The sequence below is a fragment of the Pan paniscus genome, chromosome 23 (genome assembly GCF_029289425.2).
Source record: "Pan paniscus chromosome 23, NHGRI_mPanPan1-v2.0_pri, whole genome shotgun sequence".
In the NCBI taxonomy this organism is placed as follows: domain Eukaryota; kingdom Metazoa; phylum Chordata; class Mammalia; order Primates; family Hominidae; genus Pan; species Pan paniscus.
The window spans coordinates 29,694,817-29,717,373 of NC_085927.1; the positions used below are offsets into that span (position 1 = coordinate 29,694,817).

At 51.3% G+C, this 22,557-nt stretch overlaps 1 protein-coding gene across 1 annotated transcript in view; it reads left to right on the top strand.

The window, feature by feature from the left end:
- Positions 1 to 12,637: 12,637 nt before the first annotated feature.
- The window catches only part of DGCR8 (DGCR8 microprocessor complex subunit), a 31,522-nt gene continuing 21,602 nt past the window's right edge, over positions 12,638 to 22,557 (top strand). Inside the window, exons 1-4 of the mRNA XM_034948974.3 lie at positions 12,638 to 13,032; positions 18,333 to 19,329; positions 19,806 to 19,965; positions 22,307 to 22,449. Coding sequence (XP_034804865.1) covers positions 18,610 to 19,329; positions 19,806 to 19,965; positions 22,307 to 22,449 — 1,023 coding nt within the window. The 5' untranslated portion in view covers positions 12,638 to 13,032; positions 18,333 to 18,609. The remainder of the gene's footprint in view (positions 13,033 to 18,332; positions 19,330 to 19,805; positions 19,966 to 22,306; positions 22,450 to 22,557) is intronic.

The following is a 22,557-nucleotide window of genomic DNA, read 5'->3' on the forward strand; positions in this document are numbered from 1 at the left end:
TCAATTTGTGATGCTTTTTTTTTTGTTTGTTTGTTTTTGAGACGGGGTCTCACTCCATTGCCCAGACTGGAGTGCAGTGGCAAGATCACAGCTCACTGCAGCCTCCACCTCCTGGGGTCAGGCAATCTTCCCACCTAGTCCCCTGAGTAGATAGGACTACAGGTGCATACGACCACGTCCAGCTAATTTTTTGTATTTTTTGTAGAGACGGGGTTTTACCATGTTGCCTGAACTGGTCCCAAACTCCTGGGCTCACATGATCCTCCCACCTTGGCCTCCCATAGTGCTGGGATTACAGGTGTGAGCTACTGAGCCCAGACTGTGGTGCTTTTTTTTTTTTTTTTTTTTTTTGAGACGGAGTCTCACTCTGTCACCCAGGCTGGAGTATGGTGGCACAGTCTTGGCTCACTGCAACCTCCACCTCCCGGGTTCAAGCAATTCTCCTGCCTCAGCCTCCTGAGTAGCTGGGACTACAGGCACCTGCCACCACGTCCAGCTAATTTTTTGTATTTTTAGTAGAGACGGGGTTTCACTGTGTTAGCCAGGATGGTCTTGATCTCCTGACCTTGTGATCCGCCCGCCTCGGCCTCCCAAAGTGCTGGGATTACAGGCGTGAGCCACCGCTCCTGGCCGACTGTGGTGCTTTTTTAAGGAGGCCCTAACAGACTAACACAGTAGTGATCTTCACTTTACAGATGAAGAAACTGTGGCTTGGGGAGATACCATAATGGCCCCCCGGTTCCGAGACAGGTGGAGAGGCAGAACCATGGGCCAGGACAGAATAGGATGAGTACAAGGTGGCATCTCTGGGGGTGTCTGCCCCACAGATCCATGGTCTTCCCATGCTGGTGTCCCCACAATGTCTGGCACTGCTCCCCGCTTCACCTTACTTGCCCAGGCCTACCCCCATACCCTCAGCTCACAGCTACACACTCTGCACAACTCCCACCCCAGGGTCTTTGTGCTCACAGTTCCCCTGCAGATATCCAAACCACACTCTTCCCCCAATTCCTGCAGGTCTTTACTGAAGTCTCGGGCAGGCAACTCATTTAAAGTTTCAGTTTAGCCCAGCACAGTGGCACACACCTGTAATCCCAGCTACTTGGGAGGCTGAGGTGTGAGTGTCGCTTGAGCCCAGGAGTTTGAAGCTGTAGTAAGCCATGATTGCACGACTGCACTCCAGCGTGGGCGACACAGCGAGCCCCCATCTTGAAAGAAAGAAAAAAGAAATTAAAAAGGAGGCTGGGCACTTTGGCTCACACCTGTAATCCCAGCACTTTGAGAGGCCAAGGTGGGCAGATCACTTGAGTTCGAGACCAGCCTGACCAGCATGGTGAAACCCCATCTCTACTAAATATACAAAAATTAGCTGGACATGGTGGCGGGTGCCTGTAATCCCAGCTATTCGGGAGGCTAAGGCAGGAGAATTGCTTGAACCTGGGATGCGGAGGTTGCAGTGAGCTGAGATCGTACCACTGCACCCCAGCCTGGGTAACAGAGCTAGATTGTATCTCAAAAAAAAAAAAAAAAAAAAAAGGAAGGAAGGAGGAAGGAAAGAAGAAGGAGGGGGGAAGAAGGAAGGAAGGAACTCTCTTTTTCTCTATGGCAATGAGCACGTACCATCTGGCATGCTGTGTGCTAGGATTGGTTCTTGCCTGTCTCCATCAGAATGGGAGCTTCAGGAAGGCAGGGACCTTCCTTCTCTTGCCCACTACTGTACTCTGATGCCCAGGCCAGGCAGGCATTTGAGCCAAGAATGACAGTGCTGGTGCTTCCCAAGCCCCCATCTATTTGGGCCAACCCCTTGATGCAAGGCCCTTGTGCTAATAGAGGGTATAGGGGTCCAAAGCCAGTGCCTTCTAGAAGAGCTTTGGACGTGACACCAGGAATGGCTGGGCCTGGACAATGGCCTTCCTGGCACTGCCCAGCCAGTCCTCTGTGCTTGTTGCCAGATGCACCTGATCCCTGAGTCCCCAGCATGGGTCTCTTTCTCCCAGGCAGATGGGGAACTCACCTCCTTCTCAGATGCCCCTTCCCAACATAAGCTGCTTCTGCCCTCTGGCCCCGAGATGGCCAAGGTGAGTTGTGTAGACACAGAGTCTGGAGGCATGGGGCTGGCTAACGTGGAGGCAATTCTATGAACAGACATGGCCAGGCCAGGAATGCGGCATGGCCTCAGGTCTCATCCTTGAAGGCCTGGGCTCCTGGTCTGCCTGCAGACTTCCTGAGACCACGTCTTGTTCTCATCTGCCAGCAGATGCCTGGCTCATGGGTGAGCCGGGCTTAGGTGGAAACACAGGAGCCCAGAGGGGAAAGGATCCTCCCCCAGCTTGGGCTGGAGTCCCAGCTTCCAATCATCAATCTTTGCAACCCTGGGGCTGGACCTGGATAAGATTCCATGGTAAGGATCCTTCTCCGTCACCCAGTCAGTCCCAGACTGTGTGGGAAACTGGCTGTGGTGGGCAGGTCTGAGGTCTCAAGTCTGACAGGGGCCACTGGAGCCTCCAACTCACCAATCAACCAAGTGTGAGAGGTTGCTTTGGTTGAATGGCCATGTGCTGGGGTCTGACTGGCCCAGCCACAGGGAGGCTGGCATCCCCTAGCTGAGTCCTGGACCCAGACCCTCCAGGGCATGGAGCCCATTGTGAGGTGTCTGGTGCTGAAGTGGTGGGGGAGGCCCGTGCAGGCCTACAGCTTTGTCATCTGCAACATTCCTCTCCCCACTTTCTTTAAACTTTTTCATTTAGAAATGATTTCAATGGCCAGGCGTGGTGGCTCACGCCTGTAATCCCAGCACTTTGGGAGGCTGAGGCGGGTGGATAACCTGAGGTCAGGAGTTTGCGACCAGCCTGACCAAAATGGAGAAACCTTGTCTCCACGAAAAATACAAAATTAGCTGGGCATGGTGGCACATGCACGTAATCCCAGCACTTTGGGAGGCTGAGGCAGGTAGATAACCTGAGGTCAGGAGTTCGCGACCAGCCTGACCAAAATGGAGAAACCTTGTCTCTACAAAAAATACAAAAGTAGCTAAGCATGGTGGCACCTGCCTGTAATCCCAGCGACTTCAGAGGCTGAGGCAGGAGAATCACTTGAACCCGGGAGGCAGAGGTTGCAGTGAGCCGAGATCATGCCATTGTCCTCCAGCCTGGGCGACGAGAGTGAGACTCCGTCTCAAAAAAAAAAAAAAAATGAAACCTCGTCTCTACAAAATATACAAAAATTAGCTGGGCATGGTGGCAGGTGCCTGTAATCCCAGCTACTTGGGAGGCTAAGGCAGGAGACTCGCTTGAACCCAGGAGGCAGAGGTTGCGGTGAGCCAAGATGGCACCACTGCACTTTAGCCTGGTGACACGGCAAGACTCCATCTCAAAAAAAAAATTTTTTTTTTCAATTTACTAAAGGATTTAAAAAGTAGAACAAAAAATTCCAGTGTCTTTCACCCAGTTACCCCAAATGTGAATGCCGCACCCAATCACAGAAAAATGATTACAACCAGGAAATTAACACTGATAATGTTAAAGAAAGAATTACTGAATGACACTTGCTAAAGCACTGTAGGGAAGACTTTATTCAGGACCGTCTTGCTAGGTATAGGGACCACAGGAATGAGATTCTGCAGTGGGGGAGAGAGATTAAACTCAAGTCCGAATGGGCAAGTGGGAACTGATGATAGCTGAGGAGCAGGGGGGTGGGAGCTGGGTCAGCACATGGAAAATGACTAAGAAGAAACACCCCGGGTGAGGGAGATTCTGGCTACACCAATTAACAGGATTTTTGCTGAAGACAGGCCACAGTGACCGGACATCTTCACCTGGGGGACAGTGTAGGAACGGATTAGATAAGGAGGGTGATCAGATGTCGAGGGTCAGGGGATGCTTCTTGCTAAAGTGACTTTGCAGGGTTCTTGCTCTAAGTGAAATTTACAAGGAAGTGCACAGATGGGCCTAGAAGAAGGTTCAGAAGCCTGGTTTGGCCAAGCAAAGAATCTTTGTCGGTCCCTCCTCTTGTTCAAGGAAAGAAGAGGTTATCTTTCCTTGAATAGTACGAGTCCATTTCCTTGCTGGGCTGCCTTTTGTTCATTAAAGGCCAGCTGAATCATCTGCTGGGACCAGCAGTAGAGGAGATATCCTCCATGGTGTGAGCCATCAGGCGTTGCATGTTGAAGATAAAAGAAAAAGATGTTAGTTGGAACCAACTATAAACTCAGTTTCTGAGTTCAGAGGGCAGCTACTCAAGATTTCCAGGTGCTGTGCTTGAAGCATCTTCAGATGGAGTAGGGGCTAACAGACTATCATGGACGGCAGTTTGTGTGTCATGAAGTCTGCCCACAAATTATCTGTTGTGGTGCCATCTTAAAGTTTCTTTCTTTTTTTTTTTAGACAGAGTCTTGCTGTTGTTGCCCAGGCTGGAGTGCAGTGGCACAATCTCAGCTCACTGCAACCTCTGCCTCCCAGGTTCAAGCGATTCTCTTGCCTCAGCCTCCAGAGTAGCTGGGACTACAGGCACACACCACCATGCCCAGCTAATTTTTGTAATTTTAGTAGAGACGGAGTTTCACCATGTTGGCCAGGATGATCTCAATCTCTTGACCTCGTGATCTGCCCACGTTGGCCTCCCAAAGTGTTGGGATTACAGGCGTGAGCCACCGTGCCCGGCCTAAAGTTTCTATCAAGTTGTCCAGGTTCAGCTTAAAGGGCTTCAGGAAATGGGAAGTTTTAATTTTTAGCGGTTCCAGGCCAGAAGGGTGGGAAAAAAACTGGAAACATCAGTTTAGAGAAAATCAAATATTGGAGGAAACTAGAAGAATTCAGGATCCAATCAAGTTTGTAGGTAAATATTAAAACCTCAAAAACAATGAACAGGGCTAGAATCTGATAATGGGTGCTGTATAGTTTTCTTCTGAAACTAATTTTTCTCTATATAGTCACCCCACTTCTATCAAAGATGTTGAAGTAAGACTAATTTGTTTGTAGCTAAGTTTAGGTTGATTAAACTTGGCCTAATTACTTACATAAGTGCTGCAACAATAGTGATTGAACACATAGGTTTTCTTTAAGTTTCCTTTGCTAGGACTTTTTTTTTTTTTTTTTTTTGACACGGAGTCTCGCTCTGTCGCCCAGGCTGGAGTGCAGTGGCGTGATCTCCGCTCACTGCAAGCTCCGCCTCCCAGGTTCACTCCATTCCCCTGCCTCAGCCTCCCAAGTAGCTGGGACTACAGGCACCCGTCACTATGCCCGGCTAATTTTTTTTTGTATTTTTTTTTAATAGAGATGGGGTTTCACCGTGTTAGCCAGGATGGTCTTGATCTCCTGACTTCGTGATCCGCCCGCCTCGGCCTCCCAAAGTGCTGGCATTACAGGCGTGAGCCACCGTGCCCAGCCTGCTAGGACTTTTAATAAGGCATCTCAGATTGGGCTTTTAAAAGCCTTGCCAGGCTAGGAAGCCAAGCCGAAGCTTCACCATCATACTTCATTTGCAATCATTATAGGTTTGGGTGAATTCCTCTCTTTTTGAGGTCCCCCAAAATATCCTGACATCCTTGGGCCTGTCAGGAAGTGACTTTCCTTACTCACCTACAAGGCAACCACATGACCCATGTATTCAAGGTTTAAAACCCATTTTTCCCCAAGGGCTTTATTGGTTCCATAAAGTCATCCTTAGTTACTTAAAGTTGTCTGGCCATAGCTGAAAATATGACATTCTTGTCAAAGCTTTGGTAATATAAACAGCATTTCCAATTGTGTCCTGTTACAAAGAGAACAGGTTCTTACTGAACTTATGTAAATAACCATATTGCCATTAAAATAAAAATACTCATGAATAGTTTCCGAATTATGGAAGGATAAGGTACAGAGAAAAAATAATTGTTTCACTTTTGTTTACAAAGGCATACTTTACCAAACTGCTGTAAGCTATGGATAACTTAAAAGAAAAGAGAAAAAAAAGTTTCTTTAAATCTGGAAAACAAAACATTAAAGAACCAGCAATGTTTCAAATAAAACATAAAAAAATTATCCTGGCTGGGTACAGTGGCTCACACCTGTAATGCTTAGGGAGGCTGAGATGGGAGGATCATTTGAGGCCAAGAGTTTGAAACCAGCCTGGTCAACATAGTGAGACCCTATCTCTACAATAAAATTAAATAAATAAATAATTGTAATTGGTTTATTCATTGCCATGTAATTTATTCTTGTTCTGTTTGATCTTGATCAGCAGTTTCACGAACCCCTCAGTGTCTTCATTCAAGTTCTGGAAATTCTGGCCAGGTGTGGTGGTTCACGCCTGTAATCCCAGCACTTTGGGAGGCCAAGGCAGGCAGATCAGTTGAGGCCAGGAATTTGAGACCAGCCTGGCCAATATGGTGAAACTCTGTCTCTACTAAAAATATAAAAATTAACAGGGCGTGGTGGTGGGCGCCTGTAATCCCAGTTACTTGGGTGGCTGAGGCAGGAGAATCGCTGGAACCCGGCAGGCAGAGGTTGCAGTGAGCCAAGATTGCACCACTGCACGCTGGCCTGGGTGACAGAGTAAGACTATGTCTCAAAAAAAAAGAGTTCTGGAAAATTTTTTTTTTTTTTTGAGACGGAGTGTCAGTCACCCAGGCTGGAGTGCAATGGCACGATCTTGGCTTACTGCAAGCTTCGCCTCCTGAGTTCAAGCAATTCTCCTGTCTCAGCCTCCAGAGTAGCTGGGACTAAAGGCACACACCACCACACCCAGCTAATTTTTTTGTTTTTAGTAGAGATGGGGTTTCACCATATTGGCCAGGATGGTCTCAATCTCTTGACCTCGTGATCCGCCCGCCTCGGCCTCCCAAAATGCTGGGATTATAGGTGTGAGCCACTGCGCCTGGCCCCAGCCACATTTCTTAAGTAATCAAAAACCTAATAAAAGACAACATGAAGAACAAGGAACTATCTTGATATAACACAAAAATCTTTGTTTCCAAGGTCAATTATTTAAAAGGTAAACAGAGGCCGGGCGAGGTGGCTCACGCCTGTAATGCCAGCACTTTGGGAGGCCGAGGCGGGCGGATTACGAGGTCAGGAGATCGAGACCATCCTGGCTAACACAGTGAAATCCCATCTCTACTAAAAAAATACAAAAAATTAGCCGGGCATGGTGGTGGGCGCCTGTAGTCCCAGCTACTCGGGAGGCTGAGGCAGGAGAATGGCGTGAACCCGGGAGGCGGAGCTTGCAGTGAGCCGAGATCGTGCCATTGCACTCCATCCTGGGCGACAGAGTGAGACTCCGTCTCAAAAATAAAAAGTAAAATAATAATAATAATAATAATAAAAGGTAAACAGAAATCTTCATAATCTCAAATACTCTAAGAAAACTTTGTCATTTCAACAGAGAAGATCAAGTTAAAGTTCTGCATCATAGCACTACTAATAAAGCTAATTTTAACAAAACCTTATAAATGAATCCATCCAATCTCACGCAAGATAATATTTCTTTTCCAAGATTTCTTTTCTATAGATGTTTTACAACTTAAAAAAAATATCTGGCCGGGCACCGTGGCTCATGCCTGTAATCCCAGCACTTTGGGAGGCTGAGGCGGGTGGATCATGAGGTCAGGAGATTGAGACCAGCCTGGCTAACACGGTGAAACCCTGTCTCTACTAAAAATATAAAAAATTAGCCAGGTATGGTGGCGGGCAGCTGTAGTTCCAGCTACTCGGGAGGCTGAGGCAGGAGCATGGCGTGAACCCGGGAGGCAGAGGTTTCAGTGAGTCGAGATCTTGCCACTGCACTCCAGCCTGGGCGACACAGAGAGATGCCATCTCAAAAAAAAAAAATCTATCAGTACTTTTTTTCCCCTACATTTTTTTTCTTTCTCATTCTGGAACAACCAGTTGCTATATATATTAGCACAGAGTCAGTTATTCCTTTAAGGGATTTTTTTTTTTTTTTTTTTTTTTTGAGACGGAGTCTCGCTCTGTCGCCTAGGCTGGAGTGCAGTGGCGCGATCTCGGCTCACTGCAAGCTCCGCCTCCGGGTTCACGCCATTCTCCTGCCTCAGCCTCCCGAGTAGCTGGGACTACAGGCGCCCGCTACCACGCCCGGCTAATTTTTTTGTATTTTTAGTAGAGACGGGGTTTCACCGTGTTAGCCAGGATGGTCTCGATCTCCTGACCTCGTGATCCGCCCGCCTCGGCCTCCCAAAGTGCTGGGATTACAGGCGTGAGCCACCGCGCCCGGCCAAGGGATTTTATAAATTAATTTGGTGCTACTATCTGGAGGTAGAAAAATATCATGTATACATAACATACAAACATACATATGTAGTTGCTCTGCAACTGAAGTTGGCAGAGGCCAGACCCAGTGGCTCACACCTGTAATCCCAGCACTTTGGAAGGCCAAGGCAGGCAGATCACTTAAGGCCAGGAGTTTGAGACCAGTCTTGCCAACATGGTGAAACCTGGTCTCTACAAAAATACAAAAAAATCAGCTGGGCGTAGTGGCGTGCGCTTATAGTCCCAGCTACCTTGGAGACTGAGGCAGGAGAATAGCTTGAACCCAGGAGGTGGAGGCTGCAGTGAGCCGAGACTGCGCCACTGCACTCCAGCCTGGGTGACCCAGTGAGTCTCTGTCTTAAATAAATAAATAAATAAATAAATAAATAAAGTTGGCAGAATATATAGTCTGAAGGGGTTTGAGGAGAGGGGATTCAGGTGACTGAGAAGTTCCGATGGGAGAAGTAGGATCCAATAGAGAGAACAGAGAGGCCTCACAGTGGGAAGAAAAGACTTCCAGCCCAGGAGTCAGGGAGTGAATCCCCATTCAGAATGAGAAGCCACGAGGAAGACCTTCCAACCCAGGAAGTATTATACCTTTCAAAAGAAGGCTGGGACCTTAAAAATCAAAATCTGTCCTTACCAGCTAAAATAAAAGTTTGTCTACAGTCATAGCTCAGGAGTTTGACTCACCAGTAGATCCCCAATCAGCCAGTCAGGAGAGAAGACAAAGGCTGCAAAGTTGCACACTGAGAGTCCTGGGTGAGAGGCCTGTGGCACCACAACCATTAAAGAAAAAAATTATTCAGCCCTTGTCAAAGCACGGTCGGGAAGGCCTTATTCAGGAGCATTGCCACTGGCATATGGACCACAGGCAATGGGGTTTTGCTGCAGGGGAGAGATTGGGCTCAACTCTGAATACAGCGTGGACAAGTGTGAACTGATAGCCAAGAAGCAGGGCGGGGGTCAGTGGATGAAAAATTACTAAGAAGAAACATAAGTGATAAGGGGGATACTGGCTAAGCTGACCTAAGAGGATTCTTGCTGAAGACAGGCTGGGGTGATCAGACATCACCTAGAGGTTGGTGGAGGGATGAGGAATTTCATCAGTATTGAGGGCGATCAGATATCAAAAGCAGGGTGGTTCTTGCTAAACTGGAATTCTCAGACGGGCCTAGAAGGTTTAGGAGCCTGACTAAAGTTTGGCCAAGCAAATAATCTTTTGTCAATACAACAACACAATACTTTTTACCGTTTTTTTTTTTTTTTTTTTTTTTTTTTTTGAGACAGAGTCTCCCGCTGTCTCCCAGGCTGGAGTGCAGTGGCGCGATCTCAGCTCACTGCAACCTCTGCATCCCGGGTTCAAGCAATTCTCCTGCCTCAGCCTCCCAAGTAGCTGCAACTACAGGTGCGTGCCACCGTGCCCGGCTAATGTTTTTGTATTTTTAGTAGAGACGGGGTTTCACCCTGTTAGCCAGGATGGTCTCGATCTCCTGACCTCGTGATCTGCCTGCCTCAGCCTCCCAAAGTGCTGGGATTACAAGCGTGAGCCACTGTGCCAGGCCAATACAATAGTATTAACTAATCTACAGACCTTGTTTGAATTATATCAATTGTCCCATTAACGTCCCTTTTCTGAGCCAGGATCCCATCTATGGTCTGGATTCCACACTGCATTTTGTTATCTCTTTTAATTGAAGATGGCTCCTCAGTCTATCTTTGACTTGAATGATCTCAATACTTGAAAAGCACTTTGCTGGTAATTTTGCAGAATGCCCCTAATTTGGGGTTTGTCTGCTTTTCATTCAGATTCTGCCTTGTGGGCAAAAATACCCACAAGTGAACTTGTGTCCTTCTCAGGAGGTCCACAGTATGTCCTCTTACTGGAACTAACTTTTTTCATTTCTATTGAGGCAGAATTTATATACAATGCAATACACATATTTAAATGGTACAATTTGCTAAGTTTGCTGGTGACCTTGATGGCTTGGTTAAAGGTGGTGTCGCCCAAGTTTTTTTCCACTCTAAAACTACTATTTTCCCTAGGCAATTAGTATCTTGGGGGAGAAACTTTGCAACACTGAAAACAAAACAAAACCTGTTTGTCATGTTTTTGCCCACTATTTTTTTTTTTTTTTTTTGAGATGGAATCTCACTCTGTCACCCCGGCTGGAGTGCAGTGGCGTGATCCCGGCTCACCACAACCTCTGCCTCCCAGGTTCAAGTGATTCTCCTGCCTCGGCCTCCCGAGTAGCCGGGACTACAGGCACGTGCCACCATGCCCAGCTAATTTTTTTTTGTAGTTTTAGTAGAGACGAGGTTTCACCGTCTTGGCCAGGATGGTCTTGATCTCTTGACCTCGTGACCCACCCGCCTCGGCCTCCCAAAGTGCTCGGATTACAGGCGTAAGCCACTGTGCCTGGCCTATTTTTTTTGTGGGGGGGTGGGGGCCGGGGACCGAGTCTCGTTCTGTTGCCCATGCTGGAGTGCAGTGGCTGGATCTTGGCTCACTGCAACTCCTGCCTCCCAGGTTCAAGCAATTCTCCAGCTTCAGCCTCCACAGTAGCTGGGACAACAGGCACCTGCCACCAAGCCCTGCTTTTTTTTTTTTGTATTTATAGTAGAGACAGGGTTTCACCACGTTGGTCAGGCTGGTCTTGAACTCCTAACCTCAAGTGATCCGCCCGCCTCGGCTTCCCAAAGTGCTGGGATTACAGGCGTAAGCCACTGTGCCTGGCCTATTTTTTTTGTGGGGGGGTGGGGGCCGGGGACCGAGTCTCGTTCTGTTGCCCATGCTGGAGTGCAGTGGCTGGATCTTGGCTCACTGCAACTCCTGCCTCCCAGGTTCAAGCAATTCTCCAGCTTCAGCCTCCACAGTAGCTGGGACAACAGGCACCTGCCACCAAGCCCTGCTTTTTTTTTTTTGTATTTATAGTAGAGACAGGGTTTCACCATGTTGGTCAGGCTGGTCTTGAACTCCTAACCTCAAGTGATCCGCCCGCCTCGGCTTTCCAAAGTGCTGGGATTACAGGCATGAGCCACTGTGCCTGGCCTTGCTCACTATTTTTTCTGGAGACGGTCTCGTTCTGTCACCCAGGTTGGAGTGCAGTGGCCCGATCTCAGCTCATTGCAACCTCCACCTCCCAGGTTCAAGCGATTCTCCTGCCTCAGCCTCCCGAGTAGCTGGGATTACAGGTGCCTGCTACCACGCCTGGCTACTTTTTGTATTTTCAGTAGAGAGAAGGTTTCGCCACGTTGCCCAAGCTGGTGTGGAACTCTTGAGCTCAGGTGATCCGCCTGCTTCGGCCTCCCAAAGTACTGGGGTTACAGGTGTGAGCCACGGGGCCCGGCCCACTATTTTTATCACTCAAGATTTTCGTCTACAGCAGCTATTATTGGGGTGGCTACGCAGTGGAAAATTTTTCTGTTTCCACTATTCCTTCCACATTTATTGACAGGAAAGCTAGTCTAAGGAAGAGCTGTACCCTCACTTACTCAGACCCTCCTTTTCTTTTTCTTTTCTTTTTTTTTTTTTTTTTTTGAGACGGAGTCTCACTCTGCCGCCCAGGCTAGAGTGAAAGTGGTGCTATCTCGGATCACTGCAGCCTGGAACTCCTGGACTCAGGCGATCCTTCCACCTCAGCCTCCCGAGTAGCTCGGACCACAGGCGCCCGCCACCACGCGGCTAATTAAAAAACAATTTTGGGCCCGGCGCGGTGGCTCATGCCTGTAATCCCAGCACTTTGGGAGGCCGAGGCAGGCAGATCAGTTGAGGCCAGGAGTTTGATACCAGCCTGGCCAACATGGTGAAACCCCGTCTCTACCAAAAATATAAAAATTAGCCGGGCGTGGTGGTGGGCGCCTGTAATCCCAGTTACTCGGGTGGGTGAGCCAGGAGAATCGCTTGAACCCGGGAGGCAAAGGTTGCAGTGAGCTGAGATCGCGCCACTGCACCCCAGCCTGGGAGACAAAGCGAGACACCGCCTCAAAAAAAAAAAAAGGAAAGAAAATTTGTAGATGCTGGGCTCTCACTATGTTAGCCAGGCTGGTCTCGAACTCCTGGGCTCAAGTAATCCTCCTGACTCGACCTCCCAAAACTCTGGGATTACAGGCGCAAGCCACCGTGCCCGGCCGAACCCTCCCTGTTTTGGAAATCCTGTATTAGCAAATGGGAGAGCGCCAGACCGTTGAGCACACGCGTTCTTTATAAATGATGATGTCTGATACAGTGATGCTTTTAACAGGGTTGTGTAACGCCTGTGTGTGCACGGTCTCTTCTGCAGTGTCCACCGAAGGTGGCCCGTCTGCGCGTCCGCTCCCGGCGTACTCCGCGCTCCCTGTTCCCGGCATTCCCCGCGCTCCCCGAGCTTCCCGCGCTCCCCTGCTCCCGGCATTCCCGGTGCTTCCCGTTCCCGGCGCTCCTCGCGGCCGCCGCCCTCAGTCCGGCGGCCCCGCCTGGGCAGCGACTGTTAGCGCGACCGCGGCCTGGGCGCCTGGTCCCTCCCGCGCGGCCGCGCTATTGGGCCGCGCGCGGCGGACACGCGCGCTACGCGCCGCCGATTGGCGGCCTCCGCAGCCCGCTCTGCGGCTCCCCCAATGCGGGGCGGCCGCGCGCGGGGATTGGCCGCACGCCGCGAAGGCCCGCCCTCCGCTCGCCCGGCGCGGCAGGCGGGTGCCGGCGACCGAAGAGCCTGGACAGGCTTTCCAGATGGCTGCGGCGGTCGGTCGGTGAGGCTTTCCCGGCTGTGGTTTGGCTGCGGGCGGCTTGGGCAGCCCGCGGGCGCCTCAGGTAGGTGCGGGGCGCGAGGGGCGCCCCGCGGGCGGTTGGGCGGGCGCCGCGGCCTGCGCGAGGGCGCGCCCTTCCCTCCCGCCTCCCTCCGGGACCGAGGCCGCGGGCGGGGCGGGGGCACGGAGCCCGGCCTTTGTGAGGCAACATGGCCGCGGGCGGTGGAGAGCGCGGGGTGGGGACCCCTCCGGGGCTGGGGGGCGGGCCCCGGGCCCAGGCGTTGCCGACTCTTGTCGCTGTCCGCCCGGGTAAAGAGGCTCCTCTCCCGGAGGGCCCGAAGCCTAGCATCGCCTTCAGGCGGGAAAGGTGTGGACAGGGCCAGTGCTCGCCTGGGACCCTGCTGGCTTTAACACAGTTTGGGAAATCCAAGAAGTCGCCTAAGTCTTTTTGTCCGCAGAATGCTCACGGGTTGAGTGTCACGTAGATAATTGGGATACGGTTTTATTGTAACAATGAGCATGGCGGAAATAAATGGAAGGTGGCAACCTGTTGACAGTGATGCCTGTCTGGTGTCAACCGATGGACTTGGGTTTCTTGTGGCAGGAGTCTGATTTGCCTTTTTGCATGCTTGCATGTACCTTGTTCCTGCACCGCAGTCCTGTCTTTGGCTGTCGACTGTTCGAGGCCAACCACCAGGCGAGGATCCACTGTTTCCTGGCCAGACTAGACTCCCAGCTGTGGGAGTGGCCCAAACCCTGCTGCAGGCCTTCACTCACAAAAGGGAGTGAATGGCCAGCCCGGGGTACCCAGTGTTGCCTCTAAGTGCGGGATATGAGGCCTGTTGGAGGATGACAAAAGGAACGGATGAGGTCATACTGCCGCTGCGTTGGGCGGGAGGCTGCAGCGGGAGAGACTTGACCAAAAGGCGCCTCCATGGCGCTGGCACTGGTGCTGGCCCGTCACAGCCAGTGCCTCTGTTAGCCAACACAGCAAGTGGGCTAGGAGGAAGGGTGCTGTCCAAGTGTATGGGTTTTCTCCCCGTGCCAAGGATCCAGGGGAGCTTGCCGTGAGCCCGTTCCTGTCCGATAGTCCTGTTGGCAAGGCAGGATTTGCATGCGGTGTTTGGTCAGCTGGAGCAGTGGGGAGGCCTACGGGCGGAGAGCTCCCCTTTGAGCCCTTTGCGGCCGGGCGCTGTGTGGAGCACTTCCCAGGGGTTGTTTTGTAGTCTCACCGTGACCTTGGGGTAGGAAATGTGCTTCTGGCTGGCTTGCCCAGTCTTAGACTCTCTTGTTGTAGCCCTCTCCTTTGTGATGTCATCCAGCCTCCTGGCTTTAATGCCAGCTTTCCTTGACATCTTCACAGCTCCAGCCCTGGCCTCTCTTCTGATTTCCAGCCTGGTGTTTCTGGCCACCTCTTCCATATCTCCATGTGTTACTTTGGCGCCAAGTAGCCATATCCAAACCAAACTCAAATCTTCACCCATGCCAAAACATTCCTTGGCCTGTCTAAAGTCTCTTTGATTCCTCTCTTTCTTACACCTTCATGCAGTCCTAAGGAGGCCCTGTCAGCTCACCTTCTATTTCTAAGCACAGACCATTTCTCACCACCTTCAAGTTAACATCCTGGCCCAGCCTACCTGGTGAGCCTCTAATTCTCTTTACTGTCACCTTTGGTCCTCACTCCCCATCCACCATCTATAGTTTTTCTGGACACAGAGTGATTCTTCTTTCTTTTTTTTTGTTTTTGTTTTTTTGAGACAGAATCTCACTCTGTTGCCCAGACTGGAGTGCAGTGGCGTGATCTCAGCTCACTGCAACTTCTGCCTCCCGGGTTCAAGCGATTCTCCTGCCTCAGCCTCCCAAGTAGCTGGGACTGCAGGCGTCCACCACCACCACGCCCGGCTGATTTTTGTATTTTTAGTAGAGACGGGGTTTCACCATGTTGGCCAGGCTGGTCTCGAACTCCTGACCTCAAATGATCTACCTGCCTCAGCCTTCCAAAGCGCTGGGATTACAGGCGTGAGCCACTGTGCCTGGCCACAGAGTGATTCTTTTTATTTTTTTGAGACGGAGTCTCGCTTTGTTGCTCAGGCTGGAGTGCAGTGGTGCGATCTCCCGCTCACTGTAAGCTTCGCCTCCTGGGTTCAAGCCATTCTCCTGCCTCAGCCTCCCGAGTAGCTGGGACTATAGGCGCCCACCACCACACTCGGCTAATTTTTTGTATTTTTAATAGAGACCGGGTTTCAATGTGTTAGCCAGGGTGGTGTCGATCTCCTGACCTTGTGGTCCGCCTGCCTCAGCCTCCCAAAGTGCTGGGATTACAGTCGTGCACCACCGCGCCCAGCCCAGAGTGGTTCTTTTAAACCATAAGATGGTATAAAACAGAGGCGGTGTAGATGCAAGCCAGCTTGCCTGCTTGTAAAGCAGCTCCATCACTTCCTAGCTGTGTGACCTTGAGCATGTGGGTGAACCTTTCTTCCATAATGCTATGTGAGAACTGGGTGAGTTAAAATGCTTAAAGTGCTTAGAACAGGGCCTGGCTGAGGTTTGGTTGCCACTGCTATCCTGGAATCAGCTGATGCCACTGTGTGGGCCTTCCTATCCGGTGGCCCATCTCTCTCACTAAGAGCCAAAGTCCTGGCAGCCTGGGAGGACCAGCCCTGATCCATCTGCCCTCATGGACTTGGCCCACTGTCACGTCCCCTCAGCACACTGCCCCAGCTGGCCACACCACATTCCTGACCCCAGCCCTCTGCTTTTCCTCTCAGTGTCACCTGGAACATCCCCTCCTCCCAGCCCTGTAACCCACCTGGCTCACTCCTGCCTTCACGTGGATGCAGGCCATGAGGCCTTCTTGGATCCCCCTTTCTAAAACTGCCTCCCCTTCTTCAGGCGCTTTCCTTGTTTTGTTTTTGCTTGAATACTTCTTGGCATGTGACAGGGTGCATGCTTTTCTTAGTTGTTAGTGGTCCATCTCCCCCACTAAAATGTGAGCTCTGTAGGGCAGGGTTTTGTCCACCTTGTGTCTGTAGCATCTAGGATGGTGTGTGTGTGTGTGATGAATGGAGAAAGCTTATAGAGGGGAGGAAGGAACTTGCCCAGGACTGCCCACCACTGAGGTCTGGGGCTGGGCAGGTTTCCTGCTTTCCTAAGGAGCTCACTCACTTGTAAGGCACCAGGCTTTCCTGCTGTGCATTTCTTCAGTGCCGCCGCTTGGCCCCATTAGCACCTTTGCTTGGAACGTCTACTCTAGCTGCTTCTTCGCCTTCTGTGGTAGCAGACTTCCCCATTCCGTCCCACTGTTGGTCTCTAATCCCCTGCTCCTTGTGGCTTCTTCATGTAGCTTTTTGTGTCCCAGAATCATGGATTGACTCACCAGGGTCTCTATGGGACTGCCAGGTTCTGAGGTGTGTGGCCCTGGTCTTCCTTGTAATCTGTGGCACTGGGCGCATTGACCCCTCGGTCTGTTTTCTGTAATGGTCTTTCTTGGTTGCCAGGAGACTGACCTCACCCCACTTAGTGTTCCTCATGCCTGCCTGGTTGCTGCCCACAGCCTCTTGAGCGTCTTCAGCACTTCATAGCCAGTTGTTAGCTCTGTGCTGTGTTTCCTGGATCCTCAGCACCTTTGATGGACACATCTTTGGGGACATACGGTGTGAAATTCCCATTAGATTCAGAAATGTTAGGACATCTTAGAATCCAGGAAATGGGGTGACAGTGCAGTGGTCATTGACCTGCCAGTGTGTCCAGGCCCTGTGACCTTGTCTCTTGTCCATATAGTGCGTTCCTCGGAGTAGATGGCCGGTGGATAGTTGTTAAATGTATTGATTAAACCTAAACTAGTCTCTGGTTTTCATGTTCTGTCCCCTTCGAAGTACAACCACCATGCCCTGTCCCTTGTTAAATGTGTGATGTCTGCATCTCCTGTTCTTTCCGGGAATCTTGGGAGGATGTTAGGTCATGCAGTGCGGTTTGCATGTGTGCATCTTTACTGGTATGCACGCATGTGCATGCATGCGTGTTCCTGTGCACGTTGTGGGAGTGTGCATGTGCGTGTGTCTGCATGTGTTCCTCCTGCTCTGATGCAGGGTTTTCTGGCTGCCCCCTCAGACCCATCTTCCCTGCTTCATGTTGTCCCTTTCTTCATGCTTCCTTTGTAGTAAGGCTTCCTAGAGTTGCATCCTTAACCCTCATCTCTGGGTGGCCTTCCTCCTGTGGGTTTGGCGACTACCTCCTCAGTGCGTCCTGGCCTTCCGTATCTGGGCCTGTCATGGCTCCAGAGTTGTGGCCTCGGCACCTTCAGAGCCTGCCTGGAGGTCCCCTCTGTTCTCCTCGCCAGGCTCCTGCCTGCATGCTGGAATTTGGGTGTCCTTCCTTGTCTTTAGTTCCCTCTTTTCTCTGCTATCCACCTCCGTTGGGTCAACAAGTGCGGTCAGTTCTGTGACACTGTTCTTGGCCCATTGCCAGGGCCTCTTTCACACCTTTGTCCTCTGGCCTGGAGGACTGTCCCCGTGCCTTGGATGCAGTTGCTTCTGCCTGGCACAGCTGTGGGTCTCCCCTCTCAAGTAGGAACCTACTTGTGGCATGAGAGTCGCTTCACCTTCAGTGGCTCCTTATTGTCCCCAGGGCGGAACGGGCTGCAGATGGCACCCAGGCCTCTCTGTGCCTCGGCTCCAGCTGTCTCTTGTGGCTCCCCACCCCAAATCCTGGCAGGTCCCTTCCCCACAGCCACCCACCCCTCTCCTCCATCGGGAACAGAACTATGCTGCCACCTCTGGTGACCTCAGCACGCTGCATCACTGTCCCCGTCCACGTGCTACCCTGTGGGCCCAGGAGAGCCCTGGGGTCCCTGGGTAGCAGAGCGCCTGGCCATGCCTCTGAGGCCCCTAGTGCCGCAGAGTTGAGCTGAGGGTCTCGCGCTCGCCCTCTGACTGACCCAGCCCTTGCAGGTGAGTGGATTGCTGTGCTCTGGTGGCCTGAGGGAGGCCACGCGCCTTCTGTGTGTTCCAGAAAGGGTGCCTCCCACTGCATGCTTGCTTATCTGAGTTAGAAGAATGCTGTGGTGGAGTTTAGTGTAAATTTTTAAAATATTTTTTGAGCCTTATGATTATATAGTTTTTGTGTTTCTGAAGTAGGAATTAAAGTGGGCAGTTAACAAAATATTTAACTTTGGACTTAAGTTATAATTCAGGTTCTGAAGAAAAAAAGTAAGGTTAGTTTGTTTTGATGCCTAAAAAGTTCTCTTAGGGAATATTATTTTGAAGCCCTTTACTATGCTGTTAATAGTGCTTGGCTTTTAACTTGGTACCAGGGAAGTGGAAGGTTTCTGTCATTTTGTGACGATATTTTTAAATTTCTTTGCAGGTAGAAGAAGAAAGGTGCCACTCCGGCATGAAGACAGACTCGCTTAGTCGCCAGTCACTTAAGCTGAGTGCATTGTGATTTCCAATAATTGAGGCAGTGGTTCTAAAAGCTGTCTACATTAATGAAAAGAGCAATGTGGCCAGCTTGACTAAGCCGCCAGCGCACAGCGCGGCAGGACGCGCCCGGGTCTCAGCGGACTTGTGCATGTTAGCTGTGTAGATTTATGTGAGGGCTTGTAAAACTCTGGTCTTGTAAACTAGTCTTAAGCGCTTTTAATATGGAGACAGATGAGAGCCCCTCTCCGCTCCCGTGTGGGCCCGCAGGAGAAGCGGTGATGGAGAGCCGAGCTCGCCCCTTCCAAGCGCTGCCCCGTGAGCAGTCTCCACCACCTCCCCTGCAAACGTCCAGTGGTGCAGAGGTAATGGACGTTGGCTCTGGTGGTGATGGACAGTCCGAACTCCCTGCTGAGGACCCCTTCAACTTCTACGGAGCTTCTCTTCTCTCCAAAGGATCCTTCTCTAAGGGCCGCCTCCTCATAGACCCGAACTGTAGTGGCCACAGCCCGCGCACCGCCCGGCACGCACCTGCGGTCCGGAAGTTCTCCCCTGACCTTAAGTTGCTTAAGGATGTAAAGATTAGCGTGAGCTTTACCGAGAGCTGCAGGAGTAAGGACAGGAAGGTGCTGTACACAGGAGCAGAGCGCGACGTGCGGGCGGAGTGCGGTCTGCTCCTTAGCCCTGTCAGTGGGGACGTGCATGCTTGTCCCTTTGGCGGGAGTGTTGGTGACGGGGTAGGCATAGGGGGTGAGAGTGCTGATAAGAAGGATGAGGAGAATGAGCTGGATCAGGAAAAGAGAGTGGAGTATGCAGTGCTCGATGAGTTAGAAGATTTTACTGACAATTTGGAGCTAGATGAAGAAGGAGCAGGCGGGTTCACGGCTAAAGCAATCGTTCAGAGAGACAGAGTGGATGAAGAGGCCTTGAATTTCCCCTACGAGGTATGTTGGCAGCCCCTCCTCTAGAGGGCTCTTAGCAAAACCCAAAGAGAGATTTGGGAATTGCGGCATCTTTTGAAAGCAGGGAAATTAAAAAAAAAAAAACAAAACCAAAATCTCCTCTGAGGTGGAATAATGTTAATGTGGAGAAGAGAAAGATGTAAGGAGTCCAGATTTTTAAAGTTTCCTAATGAAAAGTTTGGCCCATGGGTAGGCCCTGCATCCCTGATCCAGCGTGTGGGGCAGCAGGTGCTGCTGAGTTACGCTCCTTGGCAGTGTGTGCCCCTGGACCAGGTGTGTTGGTGTCAGCTGGTAGCTTCATCCTGTTTGTTTTTCAGATGATCATGCACCCTAAGGGCACATCTAGGCCCCCTGAGAGCACCTCCTTTCTGTGTCTGTTCTCAGGAATGCTGTTGAGCTCTCCTGTTGCAGGAGCATGAGCGCCAGGGGCTCTGGTGTCTGAACAGCGTGTTTTGCAGGATGACTTTGACAACGATGTGGATGCTCTGCTGGAAGAAGGCCTTTGTGCCCCCAAAAAGAGGCGAACAGAGGAAAAATATGGCGGAGACAGCGACCATCCGTCCGATGGAGAGACGAGTGTGCAGCCGATGATGACCAAGATTAAAACAGTGCTCAAAAGTACGTGTGTGGGTCAGAAGCAGTGGGTGTTCCAGGGCAGTGGAAGGGTGGTTGCTTCCTTAGCAGAAATGCTTTGAGAGAGCTCTGGTGCCAGGTAGTGGGCTGGGTGGAGGCATGTTTGAGGACAGGACAGAAATATCTGAGGAGGGAAACACAGGATGGAAGGACGTCCTGATGCATGACCCAGATGCAGATCCTGGTGTGTGCTATGGAAACCACAGAGCAGCAGGCACTGTGCAGAGGAATGGGAGGGGACTTCTGAGGGGGTCAGGAGGGGATGTTGGTATATGCCAGGAGCCAGCATGACCATCAGCTGGAGGGTGTGGAGACCAAGGGCAAGGTGGGTACACAGTGAGATGACAGGTGATAGTTGTGATCCAGGTTCTAGTTCTGGACCAAGTGTCACAGGAAGCCACCAGAAGCAAGTGGTGTTACCTGATTTTTGTTTAACAACATGGCTTCTGGGCCACAGCATGGTGTGTGCACTTCAGCTGGGCAGGGTGGAAGTGCCCTGGTCGACGTGGCACTTCCTCAACTTTGAGTTGAGGGTAGTGGGGAGAGCACTTGGGAGGCGCCCAGAGTTGCACTGTGAGGCTCTGTCATCGATGTGGTGCAGGTGTTGGGGGAGTCGGAGTTGGTGGCTTGGAGGCACCTGTGAGGGTCCTGGTGGAGATGTGGGGCTCGGTAGAGGGACTGAAGAGATGCACGGGGACTCAGGCTCACAGGTGAGACCCCAGGCTGAGGGCTGGGGTGCACAAGGTGGCAGGGTGCGACTAGGAGCAAAGCAAGGGGCGGGTGGCACATGGCCATCCTCCTTGGGCCATTGAGGGGACAAGTTAGCTATGCCAGGTGCCACATGTTGCTGCCTATGTCATGTTGGTAGCAGTTAAGCAGGAGGGCTTTTGGGCTAGACGGTTGCAGGCAGGGTAAACCTGGGGCTTCATCTTCTGGGGCTGGGGGCAGGAGTCTTGACCTCGGGGCCTCTAGGAGGCTGGTTTGGTGCTGCATTTTCAGCAGGCTCATTCAGAAGGTAAACCCACATTCGTCCTGCACAGCTCACTGGTCAGCAGCCATTCTGGCCTGGATGCCTGGATGTTCACAGATGGACAGCTGCACGTGACCCCCACCTCAGGTGGCTGGGCCAACTTTGTGACCACTCACTGTCACAGAGGAGCAGCCCCAGTGGACCCGTGGCCCGTCTCTTGCTTGGCTCCATATTCCCTTTGCTTCTTTTCCTGACTTAACCCAAAGCTGGCAGGAGGCAGCTCCATCTTGGCCTGACTCTGTGGGGAGAGAGCCCACGCAGTGTGCATGCACCCCTGACCTTTAACACTTCCTCCCTGAATCATCACCTGATGGTGGCCTGGGTACAGGTGTCAGGTCCAGGGTCAGGGCCACTTGGTGGGTACCTAGCCCTGAGAGTCACTGGCCCTTTTCCCCCTTATGTATATTTTTTAAAGTTTCATTTGCTTTCTTCTGTTTTCTAATTTTTTTTTTTTTTGAGGCGGGGTCTTGCTGTTACCCAGGTTGGAGTAGCTCACTACAGCCTCAGCCTCCCAGGCTCAAGTGATCCTCCCACCTCGGCCTCCCAAGTAGCCAGGATTATAGGTGTATGCCACCATGCCTGGATAATTTTAAAAAGTTTTTTGTAGAGTCAGGGTCTTGCTGTGTTGCCTAGGCTGGTCTTTCTAAGTTTTTAACTTGTTCCCAATACCTGTGAGAAAATTAAGTTTTAGTTACATCTTTGCCTTACGCTCTTCCCAGCAGTCAGGCCTGGTGGCAGGTGTCAAGTTGATAAGTCGTAAACCTCTTCCCTCACAACTGCCTATAAAGCAAAGAAGGGGTTGGGAGTAGTGTATTAAACCAACTTAGAAACGGAATCATTTGAAGCAGTGTTTTGTATGCTGCTGAGAGTGCAGCTCAGTTACAATAAAGACTTGTCACCTGGTCACTGGGAGCAGTGGCTGACAGCCATGCAGTTTATTAGCAAAGCTCATCCAGCCCCAAGGCGCCTCTGGCCACAACCAGACAGGCAGCAAAGGAGTCCAGTGTCCACAGTGCTTACCAGATGTGGAGGCAGGAGCTGAGACTGGGACTTATATCTTGCACAGACCTGTTCTGTGCTCCTTCATGTGCTGGTTTGACACGTGTAAATTCCCACCTCAGGCCACATGCTATCTGTCCTAGGCCTGGAGGCATAACAGTGAGCAAGGCAGAGAGGAATTTCAATTATCTGTGAAGACCCAGTTAAACACATGCTAGTACCCAACAATTTCTTGTGCAGGAGGTGCTGTGGCAACAATTCCAAGTGTTTTTACGAAGTTCTTGTCTTCCTGTGCAGGTCGTGGCCGCCCACCTACAGAGCCGCTGCCCGACGGGTGGATCATGACATTCCATAACTCTGGAGTCCCGGTGTACCTACACAGAGAGTCTCGGGTGGTCACCTGGTCCAGGCCATACTTCTTGGGAACGGGAAGCATACGGGTAGGGGAGGCATCAGTCGTGACTTTAGGCTTGTAAGTTCTCAGACCAAAACGTGCACATCCACACACATGGCACCGCAGCCAAGCAGAGGCCGGTGAAAGGCATCAG